This window comes from Tubulanus polymorphus, chromosome 7 (genome assembly GCF_964204645.1).
Source record: "Tubulanus polymorphus chromosome 7, tnTubPoly1.2, whole genome shotgun sequence".
In the NCBI taxonomy this organism is placed as follows: Eukaryota; Metazoa; Nemertea; class Palaeonemertea; order Tubulaniformes; family Tubulanidae; genus Tubulanus; species Tubulanus polymorphus.
This window is the reverse complement of record NC_134031.1, coordinates 4,826,540-4,854,252: the sequence shown is the minus strand read 5'-3', so window position 1 is coordinate 4,854,252 and position 27,713 is coordinate 4,826,540. Positions and strand designations below refer to the sequence as shown.

The following is a 27,713-nucleotide window of genomic DNA, read 5'->3' as shown; positions in this document are numbered from 1 at the left end:
AGCAAACAATGACAAAGTCGTCGGTCCTGAGCCCTTTAATTAAATGCAGTTTTTATTACCCGTTGCTTACACATCGCAACCGAACTCTTCGATTCGGCAAAATATCGAGTCAGAAATTTCACGCTAAAGATCTGATGGATAATCCATTCTAAGAAATTTTAGCATTCTAGCTAGAATTACAGATTTCTTTTCGAATATCCAATATCCAATGGCTAATCCTAAGACCAAGTAACGATAATCCCATATTGATAAATAATGATCTAAGGGAGCGTATAGTTAACAGGTAATCTTAATCCTTTAAAACCATCAAAGATCAAAACCTGGATATGCAGTAAGATATTATAAAAGCTATTTACTAAACTACCTAACATGATAATCTTGATGTATATATGTTCATAATATCGGCTCTAACATCCTGAATGAGCATTCACTCTGGAAATTTCAGAATACATTGCACTCCAGACCAAGCTTGATTGATGCATAGGTATTGGTTATGCAATTTTCATTTCAATACTAGTATACAAACTATCATGAACATAAACAAATTTAATACCTACAGGTAAATCTAATACCCCTACACCTAATTATAGATAGTTCGGTGATAAGTAATAGGAAAATACTTAGGATTCATGCGTATCAAAATGAAAGACTGAACTTTTAGCAGAAATGAAACCTCGATAACTTGAATTCCTACTAAAGACGTTTCTTTAGGATTTCATGAACTTATGAAAACATGTTTTCATATTTTCAGTAAAAATCAAGATCAACGTTTAAGCAATTTTATTAACCGAATTCAACAAATTGACCTAGCAAGATTATTAAGTCAGTCACAATCATATGAAAACACACGAAATACACGTGAAGAAATCAACTAAACAATTCCGAATAACGACGAACAATCGAAACCTTTGCAAACATATCATAACGGTTCATTGTAAATAAATATCACTTCTAATTTCACACATCACGTCATCAACATCGATTTATGAATGACATCATCTTACAACCTTAATCACTTACTTCCTCAATCCGCCTGCTTAGTTCCACATCGTTGATGATGTCGATGATGACATTATCCGGCGAATTATTCAACCGTTTTCACTTCCCCGACGAGGCACAAAAATCGCAAACATTTTCCGCGACTAATTTTTATGCTTGTTAAGTCCCAGTCCGTTGGTAAATATTGTCAAGTTGTACGAATGAAAATATTGTCGTCCCAAACTTGGCTGACGTCCAATGGGATTATGATTGGCGATGTGGGAGATGCTTGCTCACTCCGTGGTGAATACCAGGTGATATGACTGGATTCTTCAAGAGCGCGGGGCTCTATTCAAGCCCATGCATAACTTACGATCCGCGTGCAATTTTCGCGGCGCATTTTATTTCGTTATTTCTCTAAGTGCTTCGTTTCAAAAACAAACCGATGACTTAACCTATTACTAAAAACGTCGATAGTTGGAGCTTAGTATTTCACTTCGCTCGAAATAGCGCGATAGTAAAAAATTCGAAAATATCCGACTTTTCAAAGAACGCAGGATTCGCCATGCTGCTCGCGGGCAATTAAATTTCAACGGGTATCCCAAACCAACCCCTGCCATCAGGTCATCTGTTGCATTTCGGCCCCCTCAAGCTTGTTTCAGACAGTTGATCACGCATAAACGGAAATGGAGGATCAACAGATTAATGAAATTACATGTTTATCTAAACGGAAACATTAAAAGGAAAATTCTAACCGTCAAATTCCTCAGAACCCCGTTCCTACATATATCAGTGCATCGGTTCAAATCAAAAGTCCTTCAAATCTAGACCAGTGCAATAATATAGAAAATGAGATATGCACACGTATATATTTTGCATCATTGATGAAAAAACGAGCTGGATTGAAAAAAAATCCCGGAGATATATATCACTATGATGCAAGTGGCAAACAAAGATACAAATTTTGTATTGGATTCATTTTGGTTTCGGAGATTTTTCCGAGACTCCGAAAAACGCCCTACGACGCGAATATCTTCTAGCCTTCATAAAGCACGTGTATACATACTTATACATCTCAAGTGACAAGAACTATTTACCCCCTCGCTGACAAGGTAACTTTTCGAGATGCATTTGAATTTTGAAAATATCAGCAATAAGCCGCAGTCGAGGAGGTATTGTTGTTCAGCCTCATAAATGACACAGTGACATACTCTTCAACTATATAATAAGCGCGACTATGGGTTCAAAATAAAAGGGCAGCTGCCCGGCTAATCTAGAGCGTTACCTAAAATCTTACAGAGCGTGCGTCGCTATTGACTCTCTTCGCGTCGTTACATATTTCCATACAATAGCACGATTTTCATCTCGTATAGTTCCGGGTTGGATTTTCAAAGATTCGAACGAAGGTTTTCCCCACGGATTTTCGAGCGCACAATACGTGCTCGTTGATCCGAGCGCAGGCCGTTTGTCTCTGCAACGCGACATTATATTTGAATGATGCTATATTTCTAAACGCACACGTGAAGGAGCTAATTACTCGAAAAGGCGCCAGTGTTCGAGACAAATCAAGGAGAAATCACATCTTCGATGTATGAATCATTTTTAACTATCATAAATCCTTAAACGATTCTTTTTTTGAAATCTCGTTAAAAGAAGTCTTTATTCGCAACGACGAAGTCTTCATGACATCGAAATGTATAAGATTCTTTTGATTCAATTGTGTTACGAGGCAGTAAGAAAATGCTCCAGGAGACAGAGCTAGGCTTAACATCTCAGATCTGGGATCTTTTGATAGGCGTAAATCATCGAATAAAGTCTAAAAAGGTTTTACAGTCCGGATTTCGAGATTCAAGGAAAGACTTTTTCGATCGTACTCAATATGTTATTTTGAAAGACAACCTATCTACCTGGCAATAGGTTTTTAACTTCAAGTGTTCAACTGAAGTTTGTTATACAATATTCAAAACATATTCGAATACTTAAATTCGCCTCTCAAACTGAGATGTGATGGAGATAAAATTCTATAGCCTGTTTGTCTCATCAAGTATAGTCCAGGTGCTATAGTGAACGCCCAACAAACTTTACTATGTAATTATCTATAGAGATGTCATTGAGTCATTTGAATGAGTTTGAAGTTTTCCGTTAGGTTCAAACTACAAACAAGGATGTATGATCGTGAATTTTTATTTCCTAGTATACTGACCGGCCAACCGTTTCTTTTTTTCGAGAAAACCTATAGAAACGCATGCACGTAAAATAATGCGATTAACTAACAACAGGTTATATAGAAAATCAAATCTAAATGCATGTCCATCAATCCAACAATACTAGACTTTTCTGGAAGCATAACAAGTTCTTCACCTTTTTATGCCCTGGTTTTATCGATTCCAGAGAATGTTAACAATTTGAGTATTTTTAAAAAAATGAGATTTTCAATGCCATCCGTTGACATATGATAACACCTAGTTTCAGCGAATCCGAGTACATGTTCCTAATCGAGTAAGCATCTGAGTTAAAAACATGAGTTCAATTTCAACGAGTTAACTCTGAATCAAATCTTAACACAGAACTGCGGAATTGGGTCCCGGTGAGTCAAAGTTGAATTCATCATTGAAAAAAATACATTTTTTATAGGCATTTAAGTATCCCTCAATGGACATCATAAATAGCCACCCCAAAAATGAATAACACCGAGCTGTGATTTGTTGTAGTGGTCAGGTTCGGCTCTTTGATAACTGAGATTTTTTTTTGTAGTCTCAATCCTTTCTTCGCACCTATAGAGTGGACCAGACATAGTAGCTCCGGCTCAACCCGAAAAGAAAAGAAAACGACACAACCGATAACTCGTTCAAAAATCTCTGATCTCATAGAAATCTAGTGAGTCGACCGTGAGTAAGAGCCAAAACAGTAGTAGAAACTGTAACAGGTGGCCGAATCAATGGATAACTTGTTTTAGGGTCAGAGCCGAGTCAAAGCTAATATTCAGTTGTTCGTCACTCTTCTCGAATTAGCTTTTTCGAATATGAATGACCGATGGCAAACCTTTAAGACCTGCCCCTATACCTCAGGATATTTGATAGTCCAACAACTCCTTTTTGAATTCGTTTTTTGCTATTGTAAGGGCACAATACCACCGCCTTCAGAAAACCATAGCTGACCACAGGTGAAAGGTTTTGAGTATCTATGCCATGATTAAGACATTGAATTCAACCTGACCCGGGCAGCCGAAAAAAAAACCGTTTGGCTGTTGGGCGAAAAAACCGAGAATAATAGCTATTTCTATGACAACAAACACCGACCCGAGATTAAACAGGTGAACCCCACACCCAACAGGTTCATCGAGGAGACAAATCACCGGCTATAATTCAAACTATAAAAAGCATTTTTCATCGCTATTCATTTTACAAAAAGTCAAAAAGTACATATTTCAATGATCTATTTATAAACCCATAAAAAGTGCAAATATGACCAAAAAACAAATATTGTTTGAGAAGATATTCTATGTAAATTCGGTTTATCTAATGCCGCGCCTTTTTTGCACGATTCGTCAACTCTCATACGTAGGTCCAAAAATTCATAAAGACTAGTCTTTAGTAGAATTACTAGTAGAATTTTTGGTAGGTCGTAAACAGGTAGTTAGTAAATATGTTATATCAAATGCGATCGTATTTAAAGTTCTCGGGATTCAAACCCATCCGGACTGTCTCCAGACGAGAATCGTACATGTAGAAATCCACCTGCCCCCGGTAAAAAGCACTGTAGATAAATATATCCCCTAAGTTGAATTTCACAACATATTTTTCCGCATTCTCATGCTGAATTTGAGAGAAACTGAGAGAGATTACACAATTTTGATTGCACCACTTTATGACAGTAATTCTTTCAATTTCACGGGCAATATTGATCACTGAAACCTGGGACAATATCTTAATTCTAGGTGTCGAGTTGGTTGATTGAATTCGATCATTTAAATTCGGTCTGCAGAATTAAACTCATTGCCAGTCAAATGGTCACTTAAAAATAGACAAGTTTTAAGCAGTTCCTATATTCTATTTTGATTTAGAAAAAAAAACAAATTTGGGGGATTACCAAAAATTGTAAGAATCTTTTTTTTTCTGTTATCAAATAGCTCATTCCTCAACCTATGAAAAGTTCCAATGATAAAGAATCCACGACTTTATAAGTAACTAGTCCTGGCCTTGAGAGAACGTCTCGCAGAAATAAACACGTCTAAGTTGAACAAAACAATGAACTTTGTCATTGAATGCAGCCGCGTGCACTTGTCGTCTCGTTCTCAAAATAACCATGATAAATGAAATATTCACCGGGTGGAGCGGTGGATTCCGTGAGTTCATGTACACTTTCAATTTAAAGCGTTCACCGTTCTTCAATAAGATTTTAATCTGAGAACATCTCCCTTAAGATTTTATCGATTATAATTTGGGAAATATATATATCACGAAAATAGCCTTTTATGTTTTCATAATGACTGAATGAACAACAGGTGGCTATGAGCCCTATATCGGTTGAATCTTTTTAAGGAAATCATTTAAGTAATTACAGGCTACGTTGAATCCTAAAACCCTTATTTTGAAATAAAACCTAAAAGTAGCGTAGTTCAGAAAAAGAAAAGTCTCGTAAATATTATTGAATATTAATGAAACACATATATACATACCAACGACTAAATGAGGAGTTTGCCTTTCTAAATTCGTCTCAACAGTCGTCTGCTACAGCAAAGCGCGTCTGCTCGGTCTGTACTGAGCTACTCAGGAACTCAGAACGAAATGATGCTCTGAAATGGTGATCTGTGATTTTCTCGCGATAAAAACTCATCCTCGCGGTCACAACAGAAACATCCCTCGACGACAACACGAATCAAAAGCTACCCGCGCAAATCAGGGCCACTTGAGATTGTCCTCCGACGCGCGGTGGCTTTTGATTCATTCGTCGAGGTCCATTGTAATAATGCTGCAGGTCGTATTCATATTGACAACACCTGACCCGACTTCCAGTGCGCGAAGCTTTAATCAGTAGTAATTAAACCATCTATTATTTTCTTATCACAATGATTTCCGCATTATCAATTACTGTTTCGGTGGGACAGGGAGGGAGGAGACGAAAATGAACGGATGTGTCAATTGTCTTTTGGGATAAGGCAACGGTAGGAGGACCAGGCGTAAGGTTTTTTTAATGTAAAGCAGAGAAATCTATATATGAAAATTATTTTAGATTGTTTCGAATATGTATACGCTGTATATCCCTATTCCAAGCTCGTATTTATGAAATAAACGGTGTAGGTGGATGTATATAGATTTTTGAGGTACTGTAAGAATTTGGGCGCCAAACTTGACAAAGATTTATGAATCGAAATACAGCTCGCTACAGCTGTTTGATTATGTCGTAAAACCCCAGACACAGCAATTTTAATGTCATACACAAAATTGCATCGGATATAAATTTCAACGTAAGAATAATAAGATTTTTGCTCTATTTTCGGTAGGTCAGATCGCGCTTTTAGTTTCTACTGTTTTCTATCTTTTCAGAATGAAGTGTTGGACTTTATTTTACTTCGGTGTTTATTCGGTTCTGTGCAAATTAACCTATGCTCTCCTTCCGGCGGCACAATATGGTAATGATCAGGAAATATATTAGGAAACATTTTAGCTTTATGAAAATTCGATATCACGTTTATATATATATATATATATATATATATATGGTAAACAGGTAACAAACCCCCGGTAAAAAACCCTCAGGTAAAAATCCCGGTAAATATCCCCGTAGGTAAACAACCAACCCCAACAATTCGACAAAATATTTCAATATTCTTACGTTGAAAAATCTTTTCAAAATTTCAAATTATCCGTGGTATTGGTCACAATATTTACATTGGATAATCTATGACTTGCTACATGCACCAAAAATTACATTATCATAGTTTCTAAAATTTGTATGAAGAAATATAGTTTAAAACTAATAATAGAATATCTATGTAGCCCTAGACATTGCTGTGAAAAATGTTATCTAGATTTTGTCTAAGTTATTTAACTCTAGTTTACCGGGGGAGTCATTACCTATATTCTATATTCTGTATGTATCCACGATTATTGAGAAAGCTAGTCTTGTTTTACTGAATCACTTCTAATTTACTTTGATTCACATTTATTTCGTAAGCAATTTTTTTCCATTTCAGAACCGTGGTATCCGCCATTGTTTCAACTAAACCCGTTCTTTCCGCCGTTTGGACCACGGCGGTTTCTGCCACCGAGATATCCGGCTATGAACAGAGCTCCGGAACCGGCCCCGCCGCCTCAACCTGCACCATGTATGTTATACTGTTTCTAGTTTGAGGGTTCGGGGATCAGTATATCATGGAATACAGTTTCGGGGAATTTAGCGTTCATCAATTTGTTTTCATTGCAATGAGACCGTATACGGTTTCTGTACACTAAAGCGCATCCAAATAGTGGTACGCGGTAATGATGCCAGAGATAAAACATACCATACGGTTAATATTCCAGAGGTCAAAATGCCAAAAGGAAATATGAATTGCGAATTGATTCAACTGGATTGAAATGATAAGCGACTGTACATTCACTTTTGGATTTTCATTTATTTAGAAATATACGTTATATCTAAACCGTGCTTTGATTACAGATATAAATATGTAGAAATTTTATAATGTGTTATTGAGAATATCACGTTCAATGTTGATAAATTCTCATTAATACTTCTAACTTCCTTGTGGAAATTTTCTACTTATGGTATATTTTATATTTCTATCCCTGGATTCCCAGATATCCGACAAACGGTGATCAGTGTTTTCATAAACGAGAACATTGACTGTGGCAAATGTATCGGACTGGGGGTGGGGAAAATCGTAAGTTGAAACTGAGTTTCTACGTTAAATCTCAGGCCGGTGTTTGTTGTCAAAGAAATTGCTACCGCATTCTCGTATTTTTCTTCGTTTTAGATTCCATAGTTAAACCGAATCTGAAATAGATAATCCGCAAACTCTTTTTCTGTGTAAGCCTAAAATTTCTATTGCGTTCCAGGCCCTCGTGAAATCATACCAGCTGGTACAAATTACGTCGTCCATCTGAAAGATCCACAACTGAGAACGATGCTTCAAGTTGATCCAGCAAATGGAAATTTCGAAACCTTGAATATTTTCGCCATAGCCCCGGAAGGCGAGGTGAGAGACCAGTTTTTGCCGTGATTAAAAAAGCACCGTCCCTGACGAATATCAGGGATTATGATTTTATTCAATGAAATTAACAAAAAAAGCATCATAGAACAAAATCTGTCGGTTTCAGACGGTTCACTATGCGAGCGATCTACAGCCCAACTGTCAAGTTGGATTCATGCAATATTCCAAACAGGGAATCTACGATATACCAGCTGATACGACGCGCTATTGCAACGGTAACTATCCGGTAAATCCAAATAGTGGAGACAGTTCGACGGGTAGAATTTTAGCCGTCAAATTCGAAAAACTACCAAACGCCCAAGGTAATCAGAATTTCGCTTTGTATTTGGCAATAACCTCGAAAAATGATCCGACAGCTTGGCCAAGTCAGACAGTCTATCCACAGTATCCCTAACTCCGAAAGCTGTTGTTATTCTTTTTGAAATAAAAATGTTTAGAATCATTGAAAGAGTTGTCGGTTGTTCTGTTTTTAAGCGCTTGTCTGCTGATCTCCGCGCATATCGGATCCGGATCGCGTTGGAGATGTCATCGGACGGCGGCGATCGGAAACGGCAGACGATCGGTCACGCGACTGCGCTGATCGTCCTCTTTCAGCGGTGCCGGGCGGTAGCTCTCGAGATTTCATCAGTTCCTCCGTAGAAAACACTCTCATGCAATACGTCTTCGTTGGTTTGTTGATGCGAGTAACTAGCGCGTCTATTCGGTCAGGCGTAATTGTTTTACGCGTCCCTCCGTAATGTTTCGGTACCGGTACGCGAGAAGTTCGTGCGTAATCTCGAAAAGTCATTTGTTTCACCTTTTGATTTTCTTCAGATTCGTATCTTATTCTAGCCTGCAAATAACGATGCCAATATTCAGTTACAATATTACCTATATAGTTACCTAATCGTTGGCGGTAAACTTTTATAATCGGATGGGCTTTGTAAAAATATCCGCACTTAAAACTTATCCACAGACAGGTTGCTGACTAGATTTTACCATGACATCTATTCAAACCGAAATTCCCGATTGAAATTTTCAAATTTTGGGTCCCCCAAATCCAAAACAGGTGGCGCCGCTCTTGAATTAGCCAAGTTTTCGAGATGTTTTTAGGTGATGTATATACATATACACACCCGACAAACTGGGTCCAGATCCAACGAAATTCCTGATTAGGACGTGAGGTTACACGTCCATAAAGGATAGAGGAATTTTATGGTTTTTGGTCGCATCTTTCAATTTTCCAAATTGTTCCAAAACCCATGCATTTTGGGACGTCGACCCTTTACAGTGCTTACCTCAGAATATGAACGTGACCTCCTGCAGTGGGCTGTTGTGGGGCGGGAAACTCGATCGACGATGTTGTTTACTTCTTCACGGGTCGGTCTGTATAGCATGAAAAATGGTGTGAAGGAATCCAGCTGGCGATAAGACATTTTTGTGTTTTCTGGCCTGGAAGTAAAAAAAGATATCTCATTCACATTTCTTCGTTAGTAAGTTACTTCATTACAAGGCGTGGATCCAGAATAAAATTCAAACGAAAAATGGACGAAAGCTTGAAAATGGCAGTATTATGAACAATTGCGCCGAAACATAAGACCTATCAATTCAAAATACGTTAACCCAAACTTTAGCGCGCAATAAAGGGCCGTCCCACCTACCCGGGTAGATGTCCAGAGCAGAGGTCTGGCGCAAAAAACGTTAAAAACTCAATATCTACGTTTTTTTCATGTATAGGTACCGATGATAATGTGTCCAAAAATTGTGTCGGGCCCCTGGGTAAATGAATCTGAAGAATACCGCGTCAACTGGGCATAACTAAACGATCTGGTCACGTTTACCAATGCGCCATCTAACGGAATGTGATAGACGCTCAGTAACAAATTGCCTCAGGTAAGCGAGTACAGTGGGTATCCCGATAATGACGTCAGAGAGGTAAACCCGGATGGCGTGATGCTGAACTGGATGCTGATACTGTGATCAGCTGTACAGTATTACATCGATGTAACATGTTGTAAATTGGTTTGAATAGCGGTGAATATTATGGGGAAGAATTCTAGCAAGTTGACAGTTCATGAAATTAAGGAATTAACCGAAATTACATATTGTAAGTAGACATCATTAGAAATTCATTGTTGACATATAGATTGTTGGCAAAATGCATTCATTCATGGGCCATGGCAGCTGTTCATCATTCACATTCTCCTCAGGCACGGCAGTTCGTTACTTATTTATAGCAAGGCTGTGTGCAGTCAACCAAAGACTAATAAAAAAAATATTATATATTATATTAATATTAGCAACCATGGTTAGGGCTGTGCCAAGATTTTCACTGTAACAATTGACATCCATGGACATCACATCGACATCATTGATGATATGACGATGATGTCTCGGGCGTGATTGTTTACATGCTAATTTGATGGGCACTATATTTTGCTTTGGAACTTAAAATTATATGATATCAGACCTAAACCACTTAAATTCCTCACAATAATTTGATAGAAGAGCTAAGCATTTTAAACTGCAGTTTTAAGCCTCGGGTTAAGATAAGCTGTAGATATCAGTTTTTATCCTTCCTGACCTGTGTTAACTGATGGAAATAACACTGGTTCTTATAGATTTACTTCAATTAATAACTGATATACCAGTGATGTATCTTTTCATTTTTCTGTTGATCGGATAGCAAAAAAAGGGGTATTGTTGGGTTTCCGCGAAGGCGAGCGCCTTCCAAGGGGTGTCCAGGGTCCCACAGACCACAGACTAATGAATATTAGATTTATCATATAGAAACTGAAAACTTCAATTCAAGCGCGAAGCGATTTCTCGCTGAAACGCTGAGACCGTCGTCGACAGGAATAATAATATCTATTCGCGATTCATTTCAGCGACTAGCAACGGGCCAGAAATTTGATTCATATTCGCTCGACGTAATGTACAGCCATCAAATAGATTCGATCGGTTTCACGTCTAGGATAGTACGACTGGAAACTTTTATCGAAAATTTATAATCAGACTGTCAGATAGACTACACACACCCATGATTTTATATAGAATAGATAGTCCTGCGTAATCGGGTTAGCAGCCGCGGTAATCATCTAATTGGTGCTGGGTACGTTTTTAATGATCGTTGTAATGAGAGAGCTGTGAACGTAGACACCTGTTACAGGATGGATCAGTTTAAACGCGACGATCGATAATTATGATTTGATTTGATCGTCTCATCGCGCGAGCTTCGACATTCATCTTAAAAGTCTCGTCGTGTATCTTCATATCTCTTTGATCCGATGAAACTTGTTATTCATACGGTGACTAATGAGTACATTTTCTGTTAAGGGTCAGCATCGACTTATCGGGATGTAGGGTTACAATCGCTGTAAAACGGCATTCGGCTATTGAACCAATCTGAGGTCTATTTAGTACAGTACTAAGGCCATCCCAAAATAAATGTCTGTTTGCCGTAACAGCGACACAAGTTTTCAGGATGAGTCGGTTGGTAGGTAGAAATATTTTTTTGCAATTATTTAGGGCAAAAAAAAACAACAAATTTATCACCTTTTTCATATGGAAACAAAATCAAAAATAAAATTTATTTCAATGAATCCTCAAAAAAAGTTTTCACTCGGTACCTTTGAAGTCGGGTCGGTGGCGTTACAGAAAACAGACCATTATTTTGGGATGGCCTAACTTGTAAACTGCTGGTAGAATCCACAGGTTTTCTATGATAAACAGGGCTGGTAATAGCCTTTGATTATTTTCAAAGTGCTGAGCGCCACTCACAGAAATTATTAGCAAGGTTTTCCTTTTCCTGATTATGCATCAGGGTAGGCCAGAAAATAAACTTTAACCTCCAACTTACAAACGCTGCCCACCCGGATTTTGCCGGATGAGATCAGTATTACAGGGGTGGATCTAAGAATTTGAGGAAGGGGGCGCGCTAGGCTGTGCTGGACCACTGAAGGCATGGTGCACCTCAAGGGGCCCTCCCTCGGAAAATTTAGAAAAATTAGATACTTTCTAGGCACCTTTTTGCTAAAAATCAAATGACAAATTTTGTGTCAAAATGTTGAGCAATGTATCTTAACATTGACATGAGTAATTAACTAGATGTTTTTGAAATGTTTGGTCAGCTGAAAAAAGGTTGCATTTAACCACTTGGCCACTCTTAATCGAGTTTGCCTAAATAAGTTACGCTTGTAGATCTTTATGCTTTTATGCCGAAGTTTAGGACATTAGAAATCAGAGATGTACGTATTACAGCTTAGCTCGTTGAATTTGAAAGGCTTTGTGCGGTTGATTATCTGGTTTGATCAAAATACCTGTAGATTTGATATCTATGAGTATACGTACTAGACTAGTCTATAACGATTAGTACTATATACACATCTGTAGTACATTTCCACAATATAATACCTCGTAATACCTCGTACGTTACTAGCCTTCTTCAATCATGGACTCTAGATTCAATCGAGTAAATGTACCCAAAATGTTGTACGGTAGATATTAGCCACAATCACACGAGCGTTTAGGCCTGGAAAAGCTGTTCATATGGGTGCTAAATCAATGGGTTCGTGCCTGTTAGACCCGGGCTACATTTGGCCCGACCAAAAAACGTTGGACCAGGCCCGAGCCGAATTGCAACTGGTTCCGGAAGTGACTCACATTTTAAACATCGAGTGAGTAGTTAATGTGCGAACGTGCTCCCTAGACACGGGCCAAATTAGACTCGGGCTTACTCCGGGCAAAATCGTCTCCGCGTGATCGTGGATATTATATAATTCAATGAATTTTCTAATCCGGGACGGAACGTTCGTCGTCGTCAGCCGTCCGATAAATCGGCGATTTATTATTCGCGACGGCAAAAAGAGAAAAATCGTTACAAATTGGCTCGAGTTATTTTTTACAAGCGATTATTCGGATAAATAAACGCCGGCGTTTCTGCATCATTAACAAAGCTTCGGTATTTGCTTAATAATAAATAATAGCGTTGCGGACGTTGCTGAATGATCGGTACGTACTGGAGCTTACGTTTGATGGCTATCCGGTGGAGCGCTCAAACGACCGAACGATTGATAAGAGCCGAGTTTTTACGGGGTATTTTTCGACCATTAATCCGACGTACCGAACGTCTCTCTATGACTATATGATATTCGCGTCGATGGCAACACTCAAATGTTAATTCGGTCTAAATGGCTATTTGATTAGTGCGTAGAGCTGCGCGGAATATTGATACGGAGCTCGGGCTATTTGACATCCGTTCATTCTAAAGTATGAACATACGCATGAAACTATGAAATTACTAGTATCCAGGTCCCTATGACTCCTTGATTCCTTAAAAACTCCTTAACGGAATATGCTTTTGAAAAGGTGCTTGAAACTCCTTTCATTTGAAGAAAATGCCCAGAATTCCTTTAAAACCTGTTTAATTCCTTCAATTTTGAGAAATGGGCAATTAGAAATTTTTGTCTAGTACATAGTTGTACAGTAGGCTAGGCCTACTTCTAAATTGATACATTTGGGACCAGGATTTGTTCTTACCTAATTAGGCAGTTTCCAAATTAAAAACTCAGTTAGATTAGTGCATAGGATAATAATTTGCTTAAAAAACCGCTAAATTAATGGTTTACCGAAATAAACAGTACCGATTTAGGAGAAGTCTACCGTAATTGAGATATGAAAGTGATGCAGACACTTCCTCGAAATTTGAAATGTTCTCTTTTCAAACTTCTTGAAAACTTATATCCAGGAATGGCTGATCGGTAGGGAATATATCTTTGATTTACTACTGATAACCAATCAAACAACTATGATGAAACCAGTCCACTTATAACACCACTTTCCACTTGTGCTCTTCAAACTGAGTTGCTATTGGCTGAAGATAGTGTGCCGTAATCTTTAGAAACTTTCTTTAAAAAATGGTCGACAGATGGGTTGGGAATTTGTTTTCTATCGCGTTTAGTTTTTTTTTCTTCGATGCGTTTTGCGATAAAAACCTGGGCTTGTTTTTATATAGCACATTAGTTATCTCCGAGCGAAATGTGAGTTACAAAAACTTTTGTAGATTTCACTCGCGCGGTGGTAGTAGCAGCAGAGCGATCCATTTGATCCGTGGCCATCTGAGATATTTATTTTTAACATTTCACAACAGGGGTCTACTCCTACTCACTCTTACTCACTGCTGCTGCTGCTGCTATGTAGTTATTTCAGGGTCCCTATGACTCCTTGATTCCTTAAAAACTCCCTCTATACAGAAATTGGTTTCAAAGTTGCTTGAAACTCCTTTTATTTGAGCAAAACGCCCAAAACTCCTTCAATTTTGAGAAATGGTGACTAGACATGTTTGTAGTTGTACAGAAAACGAACACCTTAATTGGAACAGTTAAGACCAGGATTTTTTTTACCCAATTTACCAAATTAGAAATCAAGGTTACTTAGCGTAAAGGATAAAAACTTGCTTACAAAGCCACCAAATTTACGGTTTACCGAGATAAACAGTACTGGTTTAGGAGGAGTGAATATGAAAGTGATGCAGACGCTTCCTTGAAGTTTTCTCCTTTAAAACTCCTTATATTCAGGAAGGGCCGATCTGTAGTAGGGACCCGGTATGAAATCCACGTAGGAAGACGCAGAAGTTGGCGTCGTACGAAAGTTTCGAACATCGCAAGTAAAAGAACGAACTGAGGACGTCATCAGTCAAGCATAAATCGACAAAGTAGATTATGCGGAATGCGGCGCAGACTTCGCTGATTGTATCCGAATGCAATCTTTCCTTGTCAACTTTAACGCTGATTAATCGGTGTCTGTTTGCTTTTATAGGCTGAAATAGTGCCATCATTTCATCACCCATATCTGTCACGCGTTTTCCCGCGTATACCGTCGTCGCATTAAACGCCCGATGATTCAGTACGTCGCACTGAGCGGCGCAAATCTCTCGGAGCACTTCGCGCGCTTCTGCGGACTTATATAGATATATATATATATATATATATATATATCTTACTGTTGATTAATGACCGATTTCAACATTTTCTTTCATATTTCAATGAAATGTCACTGAAAAAAATTCAATTTGTTACTGATAGCACTTTTCAGAGGTCGGCAGCCCTGGGTTTCAAAATGGTCATATTAGCGTCAACTGTCACTTGGCTTTTGAGGTTCCACGTTAGCCTTTAATTAAGACATGAAATATCATATAGAAACTGAAACACTTCAATTCGAGGCTGAGGAGTAGCATAAGAGCCCAATCAATGTCAAAGATGGCAATACCAATGAAGCCATAGTGCAGTGAAGAGCTCCTACGGTTGAAACTTGAATTTCCCTATTTTCTCTGTCAGCTAATGGATTTTATATTGAGAAATATTATTCGGCTTTGATCAGTATTTGAAGACCTCAGGACATCGAGTTGAAACTCGGCGTACTCTCGGGTGGCCTCTCTTGATTGTCCCGCTCATCGTCGTTATATTAATCCAAACATCCGAAATCACCTCCTCAACATTTCTCTATTTGCAGTTGACAAGAAAGAGTTACAGCGATGGTGAGTAGTATAACAGCGTTTAAACGGTCGTCTCTCATATCGGCTAACCTGTACTCATCGATGATTGAATTTATACGCCTCATGTCTGGCATCTTGATTAGATTATGAATTAAACACTGTAGCACTGCTAACAACTGCCTTCAATTCAGGCTCACGTCTGTCACGATTATTTCATAACTAGTTTTCAGTTTATATTGTTATGTTCTCTGTTTGCGTGCGTTGATAATTTCACAGTCAACACACAATTTATTCGGAATATTGGATGGGGTACCGGGGGGGGGGGGCGCATCCAGGGAGGGTGTCCTCCCCTTAAATGTCAAGTTGCCCGGATATTTCATTGGGCAATGAAATATACTAATTACTATTCCCTAAGAAAGTTTAAATTCATAATCTTGTTCTCTGTATTTTCAAAAATGAATTTATGTGTCCCAATAAACTTTCTTTCGGAGTACCCTTGTAATTATATGGTATTCTACCTATTTTGGTGGTGCACCCCTCCGTGATCCTGGGTCCATAAACAGCTCTCTAAGGCTATGCTTCTTAAATATCAATACCCGTTAGGTTTTGGCTCACTTTTTTGGAACATTACTGGAAAGTGTGGCTCTTTTCCCCCAGGTCCTAACGTTATAGTTTCAAGTTAGATTTTAATTCTTTTCATTTTTCCTGTAGGCATAAAGACTTCATGAAAGATTGTCCCAGTGGCTTCCTTAGGAAAGAGGTAAGGAAGATTTTATCGCTAACCGGCTGACGTTCTCAACGGAGGAGAACGTTGACCTTTACAACATTTTCTCCGATTTAGAATCTATTGGCATCATCACAGGCACTACCCGTAGTAGTATTACCAGGTATATCGTTCAGTATTCAGAGAGGACGAAACACAGTTTGTTGTAAATATCAGGAAGTAATTCAACCTTCGGCTGGGAATGATGTTTGTTCAACGATAATGCATTTGTCATCATAATTTGTCATCATATTTGTGCGAAAAAAACCTGTCGTCGTACGAATTGATACCATACAGAATCCCTACGTCCTTAAAAATTCCTTAAAAACGGAAAATGCTTAATTAAAGGCATTTGAAACTCCTTTAATTTGAACCAACTAGGTACCCAAAACGCCTTTTTGACTATTAGGCTATTAGAAATTTTTGTCTAGTTTGTAGTTGTACAGTAGACCACCTAAATCAGGACGAGGATTTGTTTTTACCCAATTTGGCAATTACCAATAGTAGGTAGTGTAACGGATAAATATTTGCTAAATAAACCACTGAATTAATGGTTTACTGAGAAAAACAGTACCGATTTAGAAAGAGTCTACAGTAATTGGGATATGACAGTGATGTAGACGCTTCCTCGAAATTTGAAAATTTCTCCCCTGAAATTCCCTATATTCAGGAATGACTGCTCTGTAGATAGCCTGCTGTATAGTGCGCGCTGTGACTATATGGGCGGCTTGCGATGGACATGTTCGCGTATTATTCGACATGCTGAAATTGATCCGTATCTAATACGACTAAGACGGCAGACGGCACCCGATGTCTCGTAGCCTGGCTACAAAACTCGATGTCTTCAAATGAAAAGCTTACATTTTCTATTGTAATACTATATGATTTATGCCGCGCCGCGCGGCTTGCTGTAAGTCATCGTTACTTGCGAGAAATATTTGAGAAATTTATCTCTGAGCTGCTTTCTTACAACGACGACAAGCCGCGCGTTCGTTATTTCGCAAGATTAAGAAATGGCCACAAGCCAATTTTGAAGCATTTAGACGTGCGGCTAGCGATAGAAATCGGCTGAAATGAAATTCGATTAAAATAGCATTGCCAATAACGAGCGCTCATTGTGAATGAACGTTTCTTTGACGGCGTTCTTTGACGGCGTTTTGGAAAATGGGATTTTTTTTCCAGGTCGTCGAAGACCTATGGAAATTTTGTTTTTTTTCTCTATGGCTATGGAGAAGTTATTGAAAAATCGGAATATGGTCTCAAATTGAAATTTTCTTTGCATTTTGAATTTCAGGCTACATGCCTAAATGTCTCACTACACATTTGATAACAAACTTAATAAAAACACTTGTCTCAATGGTATTGATAATTGGCACTTATTTACTTTGAATGGGCCTACACATTGCCTGTTCTAGGTTGGCGATGCGTAACTCAGGGGTATTGAAAATCTATAATCTGGGTATGGCAAAGATATAGAAAATGAAATTGGGAAACCCGTGCGAACCCTATTTCAAGCGATCAACCGCCGAAGAAATGACGCTGCCGATAAAGATTAATGAAAAACGTCGGCAAATGACGTAAAAATTGATTTATACAATCATTACAGAAAATCATTGATTACTTACAGTAAGTTTATAGCTTTCCGTACGACGATCGAAATCTACAGCATTCAACTCGAATGACTAGCAACCGAAAGTCGTATAATGTTTATATATTCTAGAAAAATAAGTCGTATATATAGAATATATATATTCAGTGAATGTTATTTGTCACGACTCTGACACCTTCCGAGTTACCAATAACGTCTTTATCACACCTATCCGTGTAGGTCACGCGACTAATTTCGGTCGGGGTCTCTCCCTCGTCCCCGAGAAACCATTAATTTATGATCGACACACAGTTAAAGATCGCTTTTTAAAATCTGCAGGGCTCGTGTTCAATCGACGCGTTGCGTTCGTAAGCGACGATGTGAGAATTTGTTTTATCCCCGATTTTTACGGAGGGCTTTGTACGAACGGTGTCGTCATAAATCAAGCTAGTTTTCTCGAATGAACTATTTTTCGGTTGTATTGAACGAAAACGTCTTCGCAGCCGTCAAATAGAAATCAGTTTTTGTACTACGTATGACTGACAGCGCAAATAGAAACCGCTTTCTTTCAAATGAGCTTCATTATTGTAATCGCGCACGTCTCGTGTCTTCATACCTAAATAGTTTTCGTTGTATTCGAAGTGCAGTTTCTTGGCTGAAATCTTGGCTGCGAAAATAATAGACTCGATAATAGATAACATTCAAGACTAACAATTTAGGTGTCATTCAACAAACAAAAAATTTATTATAACATTGATATTATATAACAGTAGTTATGGCCACTTTCGTGCATTAGTCATGACTAATTGAAGTATAAGTGAGACCGGTCTTAAAATAGTTAGATTGGCTCTAAAAGGTAATATGGTAAAGCCACAATCGCAACCAGAGAACGAGATGATTTGGCCCGCGTCAAACCGGTCTGGACCAGACCGGAGGCCTGTGCCTAATTGAAGAGCGCTTTCACACGTGACTCACTCGCTTGATACTGAAATGGTGAATCACTTCCAGAACCAGTTAGTATTCACGCAAACTTGACCCAGGCCTTGTCCGGTATTTTTCATCGGACCATATTTTGCCCGTGTCGAATAGGCAAGGGCCCGTTTGGCACTTCTGTGAACGGTTGGCCCCGGGCCTAGTGCGGGACGGGCAAAATTTGGCCCGGGTCGAAAACGTTTACGTCGTGGCTACGCGACTGGCCGCGGGTTATAATCTTTACGCTATTGACCAGTCGGTGTCTACTGGTCGGATCTTTATTCCCGTTCAATGAATAACCATTAACGACTCTAAATACCGTTATTGTGTACGGTTTATATGACATATTTATATGCATAAATCTACTTATAATCACAACTTTTTTCGTCAGAATAAACATACTTCGGTTGAAATATAAATACTTAATAACAGTTTAATAACGATTATGGTATTAACCTTTGACGACGAGTGTCAATGATTCGTCGTAGATGTTTTGTTCGTAGGACAGTCGAAAAGTCTGTGCCTCGTCGAAAGGGGAAAAATTCCGATTTACATAAATTCGCTGATGACATCTGCGACACTCGTGTATTTACCCGACATGTTCCGTCTTGCTTTTTTCTCTTCCCAAACTTTGCATTTATTCATTATTCGCACCCGGTCGGTCGTCAGTCGACGCGGTTTACTTATCTTTTTAACGAGGCGTCTGCTGTTTCTGGATGAAATTGACTTGAGATCGATTTACTGCGGCGCAATATATGAATTGATTACGCGCGAGAATAAAAATTGATATTTATGTCCGAGTGTTCACAAAGTCGAGCGAGCGATGATGAAATCCTCCGCCTACTCAGATCACATCCATCGAGTGTTCGTCGCTGTTTATCAACTCAATATTGACGACGGCTGCGTCAACTTCGATATATTTGAAATTCAAACGAATTCAAATTCGAACGCTGCGACGAAATCTCGATGAATATTAATCAGAGAAATTCCGCCGCGAGAAAAGTCGTATTTTCGTGATTACTATTCATTGCGGTCTCGTGTGTCGCGTCCGATCCGATCAGATGACGCGTTTCGTCGGTTTATCGTTTGGGTTCGGCGTGGACCGATCGCGCGCGGTCGTCGCCGCCGTCGGTCGCGTCAGACGTCTGACGATCTCGTCCAGCGCTTCCGGCGTCGCGGGCGCTCGGTCGCCGCGATACCGCGATTCTAATCCATCGATGACGGGCAACGTTTTCAGACGCAGTTTCGGAATGTATTCGTAACGTTTATCGCGCAGGTCGATACCGCCGCGACTTGCCAGGGTCGGCTTCGTTAAACGCTCGACGATCGACCGCAGTTCGTCCGAGTTGACCGCTTGATAGCCGAGATAATACCGCGCGAGTCCCGGCGTCCAGCTTTCCGTCGATGATTTCGCGCTGTTTTCTGCCTGCGTAGTATCCATGCTGCCGCCGCGCGCCGATTGAGCTGATTTCGTTCGCGCGAACACGAACTGAACGGTCGGATTTCGCAGTTGGTTTTTGAACGGTTGAACTCGACCGTCGCGTAGCTTCAAAAACTGAATATGACAGCTTTGCGCGTCGAAGTCGTGCCGGGCGGCGACGCTAGCCACTGTAGGCGTACTGGCCAATCGTTCCGTTATAGAATTCACTTGTCGCGGTCTCATCGGTAGAAAAGGCATTTTCGAAGTTTCCGAGGGCTTCGGTTTGGTTCGACGTTCAGGCCTCGAATGCCGCCCGAAATTATTTCGTATCCTCGTCGCTCCCAAATGTGAGCCGAGGGTTAATGGGGCTTCGTTCGGCGGGGTTTTATTCGCTAATTAGATTTCGGTCCCTTCGTTTAACCGATATCGCGTTTTGAAAAAACTGGTAACTACCTCTGCAGTGACCGCGCTGTGAATGAAACGGCGAGTGGTCCGGCGAGGTTTCAGTGGTCTTTAATTAAATCAGGGTGTGGTAGGTACTGCGGTCACTCGCGGAGTGCGTCCGCTATTCAAGGGAAAACACGCTGCGAGAATGGAAATAATTAATCAGTTCTCCCGTGTGATTATGGCTTATTATTCCATTAGAACGGCAGTTCGCTTTCTATGGCCGACAACTTGCAGGGGATTAATTGATAATCCGTCTACCATTTAAACCTGTAATTTGCAAATAATCTCGTAATCCGTTGACTGGAAAATCATATGTTTGTATATTTGTCCCCGCTGGGTCTTGTGCTGGGTCTCGTCGCGTGCGACTGCAATGGAAATTTAGAAAGAAAGTCTTTTTGATTCGTATTCTCTGAAAAGGTGGCCGCAATCTCTGATTTTCAGTTTTTGTAACTATTCAATCATGAGAAATACTGATTTGGTTTTTTTGATGCATAAATAGATATGAAAGATGTTACCGAGGGTCTTACTGTTGATTACTGAATAATTGAACATGTTCTTTCGTATTTCAATGAAGTAATGTGACTGAAAAAAGTACACTTTTTTACACTTTTCAGAGGTTGGTAGCCCTGCAATACAGATACAAATACCGTATGGCGTATACCTGAAGATGATTCAAGTATATAACATCAAACATCTAATTAATATTTGATAGGTACTTCAGGAGCTTTTCCACATAGATATATGATGTACATGGTATATATCTATGCAGACAAACTTTTACAAAAAGTTTATAAACCCATTTAACAATCGAAAACAGATATTAAGAGGCTTCATTAAGAAAGCTGAAAATTATATAAGTTGCCAGAACTGGAAATTAAGTGAATGAATTATTTGCCGGCCTTTTATTCGACGCCGATGGCATTTTACGCGTTATCAGCGATAAATTTCACGGGGAATACAGACGAGGAGTTATCGTTTCCACAACCGCCGCGCCGGCAGCCGTCAGAATACGCAGATAAACTGAAACTTATTCCGAATACGAGTAAAGCGTCTGAACGCTACTCGACGTGAACCGTTCGTATGAAATATTCCGAACGAACAACATGTCTCTACTCACCTCGAATAAGCGGAAATTTAATTTTCGTCGATAATCTAATTACGTGTGACTTCTGGGAGTCGAGTTATTTCGATCTAATTTTAGGTGACAGGTTTTCTATATGTGCAGACGGCGGACGAGCCATTAACATCGAAACGTAAACAATACGCTATTATATGCTTTAAAATGTGCTTTAAACATGACTTGAAGAAATCCAATCCGCACTCTATTTACGTAAGAAAATATATATATATATATATATATATATATATATGATTCATAATGTATGCAATGATGGTGTGAAGGTCTCTTGAAATAGTGTATGACTAAAAATTACCATGTGAGAACATAGAATGCTGGCTTGGATGTTCATCTGGTATTTACGCTGTACTGTGATTCTACCCATATCGCAGAAGACTTGCCACACCACTATGTGGAGACCCTATCAATAAGGATGATCTAGGATTTCTTCAAAGAGGCAGTGCAGCAAAAAGAAGGGCGACTACTTCATAGCTGGCGCCACACGAGCACCGAAGGTGCGAAGCCTGCAGGGGTTTGGGGTACTCCCCAAGAAAATTTCGAAAAAATATAGACTTAAAGACCTACGATATGGCAGCTTATTGGCACTATAGTGTATTCATAAAAACCTATTATGAAAAGTTGGGGCCTGAAAAAGGACACAAAAGCACCTAAAATTTTAGGGGGGTGCACCCCCTGCACCCCCTCTGGATCCGCCCCTGTTCAAATAGACCCAAATATTGAACCTGTTCATTACATTTCCAATTCTTAGACCTAATTTCATAGTTAAGTATTATCATGCCTACCACGGACGGCTGATGAAATCCGGATTTTCAGCGCCGAAACACCTATAAAAATATTCATCAATCAGTGAAGTACATCTTTCTGACATCTGAAAGTATATATATCTGAGTTTAACGGCACTCACAACAACACTAATACGGAGACAAGATTCGAAATGCTACAAACTATTATATAATTGTATCTATCACGTTTCATTTGACAGTTAGGGATATATATATATGTATAACAGGGAGATTTTATATCAATACAATGTAGAGTGTTGATGAAGGTTAGAGAGAGAGAGAGAGCTATAAATGACCACGGTGAACTCTAGATCAATTTCCAGCCATTTACATTTCAATTTCGAGCAGCTGTCAGATTCCCGGAAAGTATCTCGGAAAGAATGGGTTTATATACTTGAAAATAAATTAAATTCATGACTCTCACAACTGTAGTACTGGTTCCAGATGGCCATAACGTTATAGCCGTGCTCACATGAGCCACAATCACGTGGAGATGATTTGGCCCAGACTGGAATTGTCCAGATTGCCCAGCGAGGGCAATGAATTGACCCGTGGTAAAATTTGGCTCAGGCCTGGTCCGATGTTTTTGGTCGGGCCCATTTGGCACCCGAGTGAACAGTTGTTCCGGTCCTAATTTGGCACAGGCCAAAAATGCTCTTCACTGTTTTGCTAATTCTTTTTTGTTTGTTTTCAGGAGTTTCAGTCTATCTATCAACAGTTCTTCCCTCACGGTGATCCGACTACGTTCGCTAACTTTGTGTTCAATGTTTTCGACGCTAACCGGGTAGGTCGATACGTCGTAGCTTGCTGTTTATTGAAAAAAAAAATAAAGGATTTCATCGATTTTCATCTGAATTCGGTTTAGAACGTGATCATCATCGTCGTCATTGCGCTTGAATGGTTATTGAACGTGTTTATTTTTCAGGATGGTTATATATCGTTTAAAGAGTTCATAGTGGCGTTATCAGTTACTTCACGAGGCACGTTAGATGAGAAATTAGATTGTAAGTACCGCCCTCGTACATATGCCATATACATGTGAAGTTGGCAAAATTTACCAATTTTTGTGATACTTGATGAATAGCCTTGGTACAAACAAGGATTTTTATAAAAATCATTAATTTTGCATGGAATGGTCATGCTTCTTTATTAGATAACAGTGGTTATGACCGGATTTTGATGTAATATGGATATGTAAAATATGATGTTTAAGGCTAAAGAAAATGATACCTTGTTTCTCCTAGTCGGCTGGGTCATTTTGCGTAAACTGCAATAGAATTTGTAATCAGTTCGTTTTTAAGCTCACAGAGATGAGAAACAAGGTATTAATTTTATTAGCCTTATCTGGATTTCACATAAACCGCGATGATTTCATTGGTCCCAAATGATCCACATTGAGTTGGATCTTCTGCAGTACCTTTAATAAGTTATCTTTAGTGAGAAAGTCTATTGTGTGTCAACTTCTTTATGCGTTTCAGGGGCTTTCAACTTGTATGATATCGACAATGACGGATATATAACTAAATCGGAAATGATCGACATTGTAGACGCCATCTATAGTATGGTTGGAAATATGCTCGACTTGCCAAAAGATGAGGACACTCCCGAAAAACGTGTCAATAAGATTTTTGCTCAGATGGATACGGTAAGTCTACATCACACAGTGATTTATCTCAAAATATATGGCATCTTGAGTATATATTATACCTTATTTCAAGATCTGGTCTCAGTTGCGCAGTAGCTACTACTAAACCTTTAGTTTAGTACAGGACCCGGTTTTTAATTTAACAGTATACTACAGGCAAACAATACTTATTTTTTGGAAAAAGTATGAGCGTTCCTCGCTCAGCTTTTCAGACAATTCAGAAACTAAACTTATAAATACTACTTATTATATACTGCCACTGATCAAAATATTGTGTAATCATCATTTTTTTCTGTTTTCCTTTATAAATTTCGCTTGTTGCACTCATCATTATTATGACCTGAAGCTTATCAAAGATTAGCTGGTATAAATCAAAATGGACCAGTTTTGATTTGTGCAACTTAGGGTGCGGTTCCAAGGTCGACCAGGCTAAGCTAGTTTAGGCTAAGCTAGTTTTAGCTAGACTAGGCTAAGCTTTTGATTTTGGTAAACAACAAACAAACCATAAACAATCTACAAATTTATCATTCATTAATCATATTTGAATGTGTTTGTTTTGTAGAATCGAGATGATAAACTTTCCAAGGAAGAATTTCGCGAGGGTTCCAAGTGTGATCCGTGGATCGTGCAGGCTCTCACTATGGACATTCCTCGTAGTTGATTCACACATACACGCGAAAACAACCGTCATTACTAAAAACAATTAACAATGCAATCTGAATGAAGATATAGACACGCTATATTACTCCACGAGTCTGACAATTGACTATAATTTATGATATCTTTCTATTTAGAATCTATACTGGGCCGGATACTTTTGCCAGTGGACTAGCTTTTAAAATGTATAGGAGACGCGCGGACGCCATTGGAAAAAACGTTTTGTAACGATTTCCGTAGAATTTCTATGTATAATTATTCTTTTTAACTCCGACAAGAAATAGATATGATTGAGGGTAAATGGCGGCGACTTAATAGCCCCGTTAAATATAGGAAATGCCATGGTTACAAAGTTACATATATTTTTGTGTTGGACATACTGTGCTTGATGTTATATTTATATGACAAAAGTGTGATGAAACTCTTGTAAATGAGCAGTATTATATAACTATGTTTCTTATGTACGGAAATACAGTCAACCCCTGATATACCGCCCACATCGGTTCAGAACGATTTTGGTGGTATAGAGAGTATGGCGGTATATCGGGGGTGTTTTACTATGTATTTGTATAGAGATGTACATTGAGAAAACCTGGCAATAGACGAGGGTGGCGGTATATGGGAGGGTGGTATATTCGGAGTTGACTGTATATAGATTGTATCTATGATGCTGCAAATCTAAGCCTAGTTTGAGTCTAGAAATTATCTAAATCTTCTTAAGATAGGCATTTGGATAGATTTTAGAATGGGCATAGGCTTAAAGCGCTCTTAGGTCCAAGTCTTGGGCTGTAGTCGTTCAAGTGTATCATACATGACAATTGGTAGTACAATAATGACAGAGTGTGAATAGATTCAAAGTGACAAACATGTGAATCGGAGATCTTTTAATAATCAAAATTGACCTAACTTGCCATACTTGAATAGTCATTTAAATTTATTTATGTTTTATTACTTCGTTACTTTAAAGAACTTGCTTCAGTCTAAAATTCCATTCAAGGCTAAAAGAATTGATACCTTGTTTCTCATTTCCGCTGAGTTTAAAAGTTGACCCGGCCGGCCACCTATCTACCCTGTAAATTGCTGTCTTTAAAATCATGACCGAGCTAACCATAACAGTTATATAGAAATGAACCGATAACACATTTTTTTTGCAGTTTACAAAATGACCTGGCTGATTTGGAGGTATCAAGGTATCATTTTATTTGGGCATTAAGGTGTTTTGATCAAATACTTTTACATATTTTAGGTTATGAGAATTTTTGGTTTCGAATGCGGGTACATGACATGATTGTTTTGAAAGTCAGATATATCGAAAAATCAGTGCTCTAAATGCAATCATCTTTTAAGTGTCTCAAGTCAATCAGGGACTGCTGTTAAACAAATACTTACTGATTACATCTTGTAATTACCTCACCAATCAAGCGAATCTTTTTTCTCATATTTTGCCTATCTTTCTGCGATATTGTTATTTTTTCCGTTTCAATAGCTACTGTTGAGTTAATTTTTTGGAAGCGTTTGTTTTTTGCGCGTACTTCCTAATAGTGCTGCACTGCTGGTTAAACTGCTGCTGGATCAAAACAGCAATTAAGAGTATAGCCTGTTTCTCAATCACACCCCGAGTTCACAGACAGATCTTACGGATTAATTTCTTATCGAGCATTTTTACTGCATTTCAAAAGATTGCTTAACCAAGATCTGCTTTTATGGTAAGGTTTTAGGATCTTAGTTTTTAGTTCATTTTCAACTTCTTTTATGATTGTTTGAAATATATCTTTTTTATTGACATTCGTTGCATCAATGATATAGAACTTGACGTTTCGGACGTTTTACCCCTGTATGGCATTTGTGGATTTTACTCTGAAAATGTATAGTTATCGCTCACTGGAACTGGTTCCTGACTGCCTTAAGACATCCAAGAAAATAAGTCACAAGTCTAGCATTACATCAACAGCAACTTAAATCAAATCGCATCAATGTGATAAAGCGCATTTTATGTTGCACTTAGTCGTCATAAAATATCTGTTCGGTGGTTGGTCATAATAGTTATAGCCGTGTCAATGAGTGCATTGCATGTAACTATCTTACAGGGAAAATCTATGTAAAAGCATTACGTTTGTGCAGATTACGATAAATCGTGCGTAATATAAGAATTTCATGAGTGTGTAGTTTGTTTATGTATTATTATTATTATTCTGTATATTTTGTAAACATGTATATGGTTAGACTGTTGATAAAATAAAGATTCATTTCGAGTATTTAAGAAGGATTTTTGGATTTGTCTGATTTATTTTGATTTTGAATAAGAACATCAAGAAGGAGCGAGGCCCTATCGGGGAATAAAATGCAAGACGCACCCGTTTAATATCTATTTGGCATATAGTCAGTAACCTGTCTGTGGTTTAGTTTCACGATCGGGTATTTTCACAAACCACATATATAAGCCCATCCGATTATAAAAAGCTTACCACCAACGATTAGGTAACTAACTATTTGGCATAGAGACTACTAATTAATTATCAAAAGGGTTCAAACCTACCGCCAGAATCATAGATCGCCATCTATCAGAATTTACGTGAACTAACAAAATTTCTATTCGGCGCTATAAAAGCTTCACTCAACAATGTAAAAACCATAATCTC

General features: G+C 38.7%; 3 protein-coding genes across 4 annotated transcripts; 1 reads left to right on the top strand and 2 right to left on the bottom strand.

Annotated features, from left to right (window-relative positions):
* Positions 1-8,199: 8,199 nt before the first annotated feature.
* On the bottom strand, positions 8,200-18,311 carry LOC141908284 (uncharacterized). Its single transcript, XM_074798263.1, has 3 exons — positions 18,051-18,311; positions 9,469-9,622; positions 8,200-9,023 (listed from the first exon to the last, which is right to left on the bottom strand). The coding sequence occupies exons 2-3, from the start codon at positions 9,604-9,606 to the stop codon at positions 8,661-8,663; spliced, it is 501 nt and encodes a 166-aa protein (XP_074654364.1). The 5' UTR covers positions 9,607-9,622; positions 18,051-18,311; the 3' UTR covers positions 8,200-8,660.
* LOC141908283 (neuronal calcium sensor 1-like) lies at positions 10,116-27,298 on the top strand. Of its 2 annotated transcripts, none has more exons than XM_074798261.1 (7): positions 10,116-10,277; positions 15,680-15,704; positions 16,374-16,422; positions 23,467-23,556; positions 23,698-23,776; positions 24,251-24,417; positions 24,980-27,298. In XM_074798261.1, exons 1-7 carry the CDS (start codon positions 10,214-10,216, stop codon positions 25,076-25,078), a joined length of 573 nt encoding a protein of 190 aa, XP_074654362.1. In that variant the 5' UTR covers positions 10,116-10,213; the 3' UTR covers positions 25,079-27,298. The 2 variants fall into 2 exon arrangements, with proteins under 2 accessions (XP_074654362.1, XP_074654363.1); XM_074798262.1 differs by lacking the exon at positions 10,116-10,277 and adding an exon at positions 11,158-11,282.
* LOC141908282 (uncharacterized) lies at positions 19,396-21,477 on the bottom strand. Its single transcript, XM_074798260.1, has 2 exons — positions 21,368-21,477; positions 19,396-21,217 (listed from the first exon to the last, which is right to left on the bottom strand). Exon 2 carries the CDS (start codon positions 20,661-20,663, stop codon positions 20,043-20,045), a length of 621 nt encoding a protein of 206 aa, XP_074654361.1. The 5' UTR covers positions 20,664-21,217; positions 21,368-21,477; the 3' UTR covers positions 19,396-20,042.
* Positions 27,299-27,713: the final 415 nt, after the last annotated feature.

Bases quoted from the DNA above. Each gene is read 5' to 3' on its own strand.
- LOC141908283 (XM_074798261.1), top strand. From the start codon at position 10,214: ATGGGGAAGAATTCTAGCAAGTTGACAGTTCATGAAATTAAGGAATTA. The intron at 16,423-23,466 runs GTAAGGAAGATT...GTTTGTTTTCAG, and splicing joins GTGGCTTCCTTAGGAAAGAG to GAGTTTCAGTCTATCTATCA. The intron at 24,418-24,979 runs GTAAGTCTACAT...TTTGTTTTGTAG, and splicing joins TTTTTGCTCAGATGGATACG to AATCGAGATGATAAACTTTC.
- LOC141908282 (XM_074798260.1), bottom strand. From the start codon at position 20,663: ATGCCTTTTCTACCGATGAGACCGCGACAAGTGAATTCTATAACGGAA.
- LOC141908284 (XM_074798263.1), bottom strand. From the start codon at position 9,606: ATGTCTTATCGCCAGCTGGATTCCTTCACACCATTTTTCATGCTATAC. The intron at 9,024-9,468 runs GTAAGCACTGTA...CGTTATTTGCAG, and splicing joins GGTCACGTTCATATTCTGAG to GCTAGAATAAGATACGAATC.